General features: G+C 54.8%; 1 protein-coding gene across 2 annotated transcripts in view; it reads right to left on the reverse strand.

Annotated features, from left to right (window-relative positions):
* Positions 1 to 8,494, reverse strand: part of ROBO4 (roundabout, axon guidance receptor, homolog 4 (Drosophila)) — a 13,892-nt gene extending 5,398 nt beyond the window's left edge. For both annotated transcript variants that reach the window (XM_012660778.1, XM_012660777.1), the window contains exons 1-12: positions 8,293 to 8,494; positions 7,625 to 7,954; positions 7,213 to 7,370; positions 6,919 to 7,039; positions 6,533 to 6,660; positions 6,207 to 6,435; positions 5,837 to 5,949; positions 4,945 to 5,113; positions 4,602 to 4,787; positions 4,431 to 4,473; positions 2,360 to 2,496; positions 1,992 to 2,255 (exon numbers count right to left, since the gene is read on the reverse strand). In XM_012660778.1, coding sequence (XP_012516232.1) covers positions 1,992 to 2,255; positions 2,360 to 2,496; positions 4,431 to 4,473; positions 4,602 to 4,787; positions 4,945 to 5,113; positions 5,837 to 5,949; positions 6,207 to 6,435; positions 6,533 to 6,660; positions 6,919 to 7,039; positions 7,213 to 7,370; positions 7,625 to 7,954; positions 8,293 to 8,362 — 1,948 coding nt within the window. In that variant the 5' untranslated portion in view covers positions 8,363 to 8,494. The remainder of the gene's footprint in view (positions 1 to 1,991; positions 2,256 to 2,359; positions 2,497 to 4,430; positions 4,474 to 4,601; positions 4,788 to 4,944; positions 5,114 to 5,836; positions 5,950 to 6,206; positions 6,436 to 6,532; positions 6,661 to 6,918; positions 7,040 to 7,212; positions 7,371 to 7,624; positions 7,955 to 8,292) is intronic.
* Positions 8,495 to 8,979: the final 485 nt, after the last annotated feature.

An 8,979-nucleotide genomic window follows, 5' to 3' on the forward strand; every position in this document is an offset into this window, starting at 1 on the left:
GAAAGAAAGAAAGAAAGAAAGAAAAAGAAAGAAAGGAAGAAAGAAAGAAAGAAAGAAGAAAGAAAGAAAGAAAGAAAGAAAAAGAAAGAAAGGAAGAAAGAAAGAAAGAAAGAAAGAAGAAAGAAAGAAAGAAAGAAAGAAAGAAAGAAAGAAAGAAAGAAGAAAGAAAGAAAGAAAGAAAGAAAGAAAGAAAGAAAGAAAGAAAGAAAGAAATTATACAATAAAAATGTTATCAAGATGAAAGGTCAAATCTCATTTGGCATACTTGAATTGTAATAAGTATTTGTTTGAATGAAATAATAAATGAATGAGGATATTCAGTGCATGTATCTGGTAAAGTGAGCAGACTAAGAACCTGATGTAATGGATGAGAGACGACAGAGTGCAGTTGTGAGAATATCAGTGGTGGAGAAAACCCCCAACAAAGGTCAAATAATAAGAAAAAGGAACAAGCAGGTCAAGGGGAGTGGCGGCACTGAAAGAGCCTGACAGTTTTAGAAAAGGCAGAAACAGCTGTCTTTGGATGAGGTGACAGCAGAAGAATCAACTCCATGGCTCTGGACAAGACCATAGCATGATCTTGTTGCTGCTTCCAAGGTCCTGGGAGCCAGAGGTGGAACATCATGTGTCCACCAGCCAAGGAGAGTCACTGCAATTGCTCTAACCTGGGGAAGTGGTGAGATGGGGCTGGAGTAAGGAGAAATAGGGGGTGAACTGAGGACCTAAACCACGTGTTAGGGAGCCTCATCTCAGAATTGGAAGCCTTCTTAAGAACTGGCTTTAGAAAACCACTCATCTTTCCCCATAGTATTAATGTTCTCAGAGAGGCTATACAATCCACTAAAGTCAGTGTAGTTCTCCATGCAAAGGCTGTTTTTTAAAATGAGACTTATTCAACCTCTTTTTAGCTGGTGTTTCATTATCACCAAGGATTTATAATGCAATATCTCTGAGGCAAAGCTGGTAAGGATGCCAGCTTTGCTAACATTTAGAGCCATAAAATTCTGGGTAACGAAAAAGCTCTTACTCTTAATCCATCTTTGCTTAATAAAAGTTGGATTGTATCCACTTAAAAAAAAAGAGTTGGCTGTAGAACATTTGTTAAGTCTTACTAATCAGCACAGAAGACTCATGAAGACAGCAGGTAGGGTGCAGGTCAGCCTTCTGCAGGTCAGAATGGGAGGAAATAGCAAGAGAATAGGATTTCCCAAGGGAGCTGAGAGATTCAGAGTAGCCTTTGGAGGCAGACCATCCTAACTTCAAATTTGAATTCTGTGGCTTAGTACCTGTGGAATTTTGAACAAGTTACCCAATAATTCTGACCCTCTTTCTTCTCTGTAAAATTAGAGAAATAATACCTAGGTGAGGATTAAGCGAAATAACAAATATAAGTAAAGCACCTAGCATATAGTAGTTGCTCAAGAAATAGAGACTATAATTATTTCTCTCTGTAAAGTCAAAGCAGACAGCTGGAAGACAGGAGAGAAATCTGTCTGGAAAGGAGCCAGTACCCAAGCACACCTGTACGTAGTGCACAAGGAGATAAGTTCATGGGAGCCTGAGGCTTTGTGCCAGTACTGGTGACATTCTGCCAGGCTCTAGCTACTTGTATGCTAGTCAGCACTTTCGTTAGACAACCATGAGCCTTCAGAAGGCAAGAGCTGTGTCCGGTATCTCGTGTCCTCCAGATCTGGCACGTGGTGGTACTTAATAGACGTTTGCTAAGTTGATTTAACTGCAGAAACAGAGCTCACTGCTGGCGTGGCCAAATCAAAGCAAAGGCACAGGGCAAAGAAAAGCCGAGGTGAGCATACCCCTGGCTGAGTGCTCTCGTGATAGGAGAAAGACGCCTTGAGTCCACCCGGAGAGGAGAGTGGAAGCTGCTGGGGCCCGCAGCCCACCCCTGGTTTCAAGGCCTCTTTCCCACCACGTTCCCACTCGCAGGCCCTCCTACTACCAGTGCGGGCTGTGTCTATCCTTCCCATCCTTACCCTGCTTCCTTTTGGCCTTCCAAGCCTCTGCGGGGGCCAGAGACAAGCGTGGAGAAGAGAGCGCCCTGTGGCTGCAGAGGCTGTCTGAGCTGGCCCAGGGGCTGGAGAGCCGGGCCAGCTGGGGCGGGAGGCGCCTGACAGCTGGGGCCTGGGGGCTTGGCCGGGCTGGGGGGCTGGAGGGCAGCTCAGCGATGAGGGAGCCATAAAAAGTGCTGGTGTCTGGAAGCAGGGGCACACCGGGGCTTCGGGGGTCCCAGGAGATCACTGCCATCAAAACGACAGGAGGAATTATGGTGAGCACGTCTCACTCCCCAACCCTGGGATCCCTGCCCCCCAGCCAGGCCCGTGCCCACAATGGGCAGGCTCACAGGAGCGACGACTGTCTAGGGGGTCCCGGGGGTCCACTCCCAGCCGACTGCTGAGGCTGCTGCTGCTGCTCAGGTCCCGGGAGCCCGAGGTGGAACGCCAAGTATCCGCCAGCCAGGGGGAGTCGCTGTGATCCATCCTGGGGCAGTGGAGGGTCAGGCGAGGTGAGGAAAAGCAGAGGGAAGTGAGAACCTAGTTGGCCAAGACCTCCCGCTCCAAGAGTGGCAGAAGGGGTTGAGGAGACGGATGGCTTTATCCTTACTACTACTTTGCAGCCCTTCACAGACTCCTTAAGATCTCTGACCTGGTGCCCCAGACTCAGCGCCCCTTTCTATCCTGGGATCAAGAGAAATCCGAGTTGCCCAGAGCTAGGAGGTATTAACAAGAGACAACTATGTATGCTGAGATGAAAAGGACAGAAAATCTGGAGCCAGACAAATCTGGTTTGAAAATCCCTATCAGCCAGGGTTAGCTGTGCAACCCTACATAAGTATATAAATGCATTAGCCTCTCTGAGCCCTAGTTTCCTCATCTGTAAAATGGCAACAGTAAGACCTTCTACCCTCAAGGCTGATGCTGTGAGTTTAGATGAGGAAATGTGAGATCACTCGGTTGGCAGAGCAGGAGCTCGTTGCATGGATGTTGGCCTCCAGCTGCCAGAGCGATCCTTTAATAACAGGCACTTCTCTGCTTAGAACCTTCAGCGGCTCCCCATTTGCCAAGATAGAGCCCAGGTGCCCAGCATGGCTAATAGGGTGAGTGAGCCCTCCTCGGTCTGGCCTCCAGTTCCCTAACTTTATCCTTTGCTGGGATCCACCTCACGTTCTGTGTTCCAGCGAGACCAAACGGCTTGTCTTTCCCTGTGGAGGCAGCAGGCTATTACTTGCTGTTCCCTCTGCCCTTCCCCTTCTCACTTCAGGGTAAATGCAGAATCTTTTTTCTCCTGTGTTTCCCTCCCCTGCCCCACTCCATGTATCCTGTACGTGCTTCTGCACTGCCCACACTATTGTTCTCAAATGCTCTCATGCCTGTCTCTGCCTAGGCTGAGCATTCCTGGCACATGGAGACTATGCCAAAGGAATGAATAAACCAAATAAATGATCAGAACAGCATCTCCCTCAAGTACAAGAGAGCAGGTCCCAGGGGAGACAGAGAAAGTTCAGGGCAGAGCAGACAAAGCCCGGGAAGTACAAGGAGAGAGAAGCCAGTGAGCACAGAAAAACTCAGGAACACACCACCAGCCAGCTTGGAATCTTGTTCTGGGGTGAGAATCTGACGGCAAAATGGCAGCCCCAGGCCTGGATGTATCTGGCACACAGTAGGTGCTTGATAACTGGTGTTGATAGATACAGACCTGGAGTGCGAAGCCTCCCGGAGGAAATCTAACACGATAAAGAGCCAAGGAAGCAGGCAGAGAGATAAAATGGTTACTTCGTGTAAAACTCAGCCAATAGGAGCAAAAAGGATGTGTTATTAGTGTCTTGTCTCACAACCACAGACTTGCTCTGGCAGCCAAACCCACTTGGAGCAGAAGTGCCCACAGTCTGGCTCTGGTTTCGAGAACAAAGAGAAAAAAAAATCTATGATGTAGGGGTGGAGCGCCCTCTGCTGGAGATGGGGGTGGATTACGGTGCAGGAAAGAGCTCAGCAGATTTACTGAAGGCAGAGGCACTGCTCAGTACACACTGGCCGTGCAGAGAACGTCAGACATTAGAGCTGGCCATGCCGGTTATCCTCCCCTAGCAGAGTAAGAAAGCAGGAGCATGTGGTGTGTGTTAATAAGAGGCGGGTGACAAGAGCAGTGGGTTAGGCATTCAGGAGGCCAGCTACTAGTTGTGCAGGCTTGAGCAAAGTCACTCGTTTTATGAGTCTCAGTTTACTCACCTGTCAAGTGGTGTGATAGAAACATTAACGAAAAAGAAATGAACTTTCACTTGGAGTTCAGGAGAGATTCAGGTACTAGGGTCTCAAACTGCCTAGCAGATAGATTAGTAGCCCATTCGGTTCTCTGTCCCAGCCCCACGGTCCCTCAGCCTCCCCATCCCCCCATCTCAAGCCACTTTGATCTCTCACCTGTGTTTTAGGATGGCATCCTCGCTGGTATACCTGTACAGACCTGGAGGAAGGCAGGAGGAAGGCTAAATCCAGAGGCTCCATCACCTGGCCAGAGATCTAAAGCTCCTGCAGTGTTACGGCTGAACCCAGGAGAAGGCTGACCACCTCGGGGTCACCCTCAACTCTCACCTGGGCCCAGGTGCACCCCAGCTCTGCGCCGGCGGTGGATACACACAGCGGTGCCCAGCAGCAGCAGCCAGAGAACAACACCCCCGCTGGCAATGACCTCTGGCCGCCTCAAGGTGGCTCTCAGCTGCTCCAGGATCCAGGGACCATGCTCACGGGGTTCTCGGGCGGCTCGCTCCATGGCCTGCTCTGTATGGGATGCAGAGCTCAGGCAGAGGGGCAGGCAAGGCGGCGAGGGTCCAGCAGACAAGCGGGAGGAGCTGGAAGTGGGAGGCAGGAGCAGGAGGAGCGAAAGGTAGAAATGGGGGTGCAGGGTATGGCTGGGGCCTGTGGGCACTGCCCTCACCTAAAAGGAGGCACACAGGGCTACTGGGCTCCCCAGCCCCAGCGCCAGTGACTGCAGCCACTTGCACGCAGTAGGAGCCTGGCATTCGGGTGGCGATCTCCAGCTGGGTCTGCTCTCCCACTACAGTCCAGTTGGCTGGGGGCAGTGAGGTGTTGCCCAGGCTCCAGACCTGAGGCACAGGCAAAGGTGAGCAGCCTCCCGGGCACCGTCCCAGCAGCTGCACCCATCATCTGCGGGTCAGACTCCAGGCACGTGGTCAGCCTGCCCTGCCATCCACCCGGGAAGCCCCCCAACATGCACCCACACTTCCTAGTCCCCTCTCCTCTACAAAGTGAGAGAGACTTGTCTCAAGACCAACGGAAGAAGGACAAAAGCAACTTGCAAAAATATGCCTAAAACCAGTGGTTCTCAAATTCAGCGTGTTTCAGAATCACCTGGAAGCCTTGCTAAATTACAGCTTGCGGGAGTTTCTAATGGAGCAGGCCTGGGAAAGGCCCTGGGGCCATGCAGTCCTAACAAGTTCCCAGGTGAGGCTGATGTTGCTGGTCCAGGAGCCACATTTACAGCACCACAGTCTTAGACGTCTAGAGTCAGATACAACCCGGCGTGATTCCTGTTCTGTTTCTTTCACCTGTTACCTTAGCCTCACTTTCCACATCTGTAAATTGGGGATAATATCCTACAGGACACTGGGAGGTGAAGTGAGATCGTGGAGGCAAAGTGCTTGGCAGGGTCTGGCAGACAGTAGGTCCTTGCTCAACAAAGGTAAGTTTCCTTTGCTTCTCCACACAGGTGCTGTTTCTCAGTGCCCAGAGCAAGGGTCTGCAGGACTCTGGGGAGAAGAGATGCCCTGGTACCACCAGGAAGGGCTGTGGCAGCTCGTGGGGGGTACCTGGTAGCCACGGATGACGCCGTTGTGGTTTTCAGCAGGTGGTGGAACCCAGCTCACAAGGACACTGCCATTGCCAGGTTTTAGGGTCACCTCCTGGGGTGGGGCACTGGGCACTGGAGGGGAGGAAGAGAGGCGGTAAGGGGTGCTGAGGAAGAAGAGTCTAGGGAAGAGATCTGGAATGGGGGACACAGCCAGAGCCCCACGGAGGAGAATATAAGCTTCTCGCAGTTCTCCTTGCCTGGCCGGGGCAGAAGTGAATCCAGCAGTAGAACCCACCATACCCCACACTGGAGTGGGACAGTCCAGGGGCCCCCAAACAAGAAGGAGCCAGAGGGGATATTGTTGGGTTCTGGGGGGATCAGTCCCTGACCTTGTTCCGGCAGCCTCAGGAGCAGCACGTTGCTGTCGGGGCCCCGAGCCCGGCCGGAGGATGGTCTCACTTTGAACTCATAGTCTTGGCCCCAGTGGAGGCCCCCAAGCTCTGCGCTCTGCCAGCCGTCGAGCAACGCCTCTGCCCACGGAGCTCCCTGGCCTCCTGGGGCAGTCTGGGCCCTGAACAAGGCCGTGTAGGACTGAGCGGGTGCAGCAGGGCCACTCACCTGGGGAGGAGGCGGGCGCGAGGGTGAGGAGCCAGGGAGCTCGCGGCCAGCCTTTCCTGAGCTCTGGCTGGCTCTCACCCTTAGGATCTGGCCTCACCTTCCAGCTGAGCCACACGGCAGGCCCAGGCTTGGGGCCCTTTGCGGGGTCCGGCTGCAGCAGTGTCACGTTTTCCAGCCGAATGCGCACAGCCAGAAGCTCCAAAGGCTCCTTGAAATCCTGGGGCTCTGCGGGGAGCATGGGGCTGGGATGGGGCCTACAGGCCGGAGCGAAGGACTGAGGAAGCCAAACTCCCGGAGTCCCCAGGTCTGGCACTCCCATTTCCACTCCAGCATGGGGGCACCTCCCCTACATGAGGCCCCCACCACTCTGACCCTTGTCCCCAGGCTGAGCCCCACATACCCTAAGCCCAGCCCAAACCAGAACACACCACCCTGGCTGGAGTCCCCCAGCCGACCCGGACTTCAGCTGACCCCCTGCCTTACCCTGGACAGACACCCTGGCTGCTCGGCTCTCCCGCTGCCCTGCGTTGTTGGCGGCCACACACATATAGGTCCCTGCGTCACTCTTCTCTGCTTTTGCCATCAGCAGGGAACCCCTGGACACCTGTCGGGGCAGGTGCACTGTGAAGTCCCCCACGTGTGGAGAGTCTCAGAGGCTGGAGGGAAGCCTGAGGCCTCACTGCCCTCCCTTGCTCAAATTCTGCCAGGGGCCACGGGGCTAGAGAGCAGGCCAGTCCCGCAGGGTGCGCCCAGTCGTGTGGGGAGGGGTACACTCACCGTGTGCCGCCCCGGCTGGAGGGCCAGGGGTTTCCCATCTTTCCACCATGACACTGTGGGCTCCGGGTGGCCCCAGGGCGGCCCACATTCCAGAATCACCTGCTCGCCCTCCACAGCCTCTGTGTCCCGAGGTTGGATCTGGAAATCCTCCCGGAGGACTGTTGGGAGGATGGAGGGTTGACAGGGAGCAGGGCCTGTCCTCCCTTTCCATTCCCTCCCCTCCCCTACCACACTTGCCACATTCTGCTTTGCCCACCTCCGAGGCCTCCCATCCAGGGCCGGCCCAACCCCGCTCTCCTTCCCGAGTCTCCCAGCCCAGGCCTCTGCCTGCTCACAGACATCCCCTGAACTTCCCTCAGCCCTGGCATCTCAGCCCAGGTTGGCCCCGCCCTGGGCCTCTTCCCAGGCTCACCAGCCACAAACAGCCGAGCACCTCGGCTGACTGCTGTGCCCAGGTGGTTGCTGGCCTCACAGGTGTAGATGCCCAGGTCTGCGGATTGGGCCTGGTCATCGTGGGCCCGTCCCTGGGCAGGAGGCCGCAGCAGCAGGAGGGTTCCATCAGGTAGGAGGTGGTGTAGGTCTGGGGGCACCATGCTCAAGGGCTGCCCATTCAGCAGCCAGCGGATGGTGGGAGGCGGCTGGCCGGAGGCTCGGCAGCTCATCCTGGCGGGGCCAGGGCCCTGGAGCAGCTGGTCCTGGGGGTGGACTAGGATCTGGGGCGGGGAGTCCTGGGCCATGCCTCCTGGGAGGTAAAGGGAGCAGAGCCAGGTCTGACCACCTCGGCGGCCCAAATCCCTGCCCTCGCATCAGCTGTCTTCTGTTGTGTGCAAGTTTTCCTGGTGGCCGTGCCCGTGACGGTCAGATAACAAGCTAGCAGGGAGTGGCAGGGGAGAGGGCCAACGTGCATGGCATCCAGGCCACGGCTGTGTAATGCGCACGCACACACATACTCATCATCATCATCATCATCATCTCTGGTACCCCCACTGCGAAAGGGAAGCAAAGGAGCCAGTGGCCATCTCCTGCCCTGACCGGGCCTTGGATCGAAGGAGCGTGGGCCGGGAGGGGGGCCGCACTCACCCGTGAGGAGCAGGAGCAGGAGGGGCAGGGGCCGCCCGGCCCCTGGGAGGCTCACTCCTCCAGAGCCCATGGCGGCTCTCAGGCCTCTGTCCTTGTCCCAGGCACTTTGTCCTACTGCTCTGAGCTCACAGCTGAGAGGGAAGGAGGGGAGGGGTGGGGTGGTGGTGGTTGTTTGTGACGGAGACTGCCCCAGGAGGGAAGCGGCTTTGAGGAAACCGATGCTTCCTGCCTGGCCCTTAGTGCCCTGGAGAACTGGGAGGAGACCAGAGGCGAGAAACTCTCTGACCTCAACTCTTAAGCCATCTCCCCAGCTCTAACTTCAGCCCCAGATCACCTCATGATCTAATCTGAGACTTCTTAATGGGAGTCCTCACATTAACCATAACTCCAACCATAGCCTTAATGCTTCAGCCCTAACACTCTATTGAAATCTTATCTTTGTATGATAGATGCAGTGGCTCACGCCTGTAATCCTAGCACTCTGGGAGGCTGAGGCAGAAGGATCGTTTCAGCTCAGGAGTTCAAGACCATCCTGAGCAAGAGCAAGACCCCGTCTCTACTTAAAATAGAAAGAAATTAGCTGGACAACTAAAAATATATAGAAAAAATAAGCTGGGTGTGGTGGCACATGCCTGTAGTTCCAGCTACTTGGGAGGCTGAGGCAGGAGGATCGCTTGAGTCTAGGAG

This window comes from Propithecus coquereli, unplaced genomic scaffold, assembly GCF_000956105.1.
Source record: "Propithecus coquereli isolate 6110/MARCELLA unplaced genomic scaffold, Pcoq_1.0 Scaffold678, whole genome shotgun sequence".
NCBI lineage: Eukaryota > Metazoa > Chordata > Mammalia > Primates > Indriidae > Propithecus > Propithecus coquereli.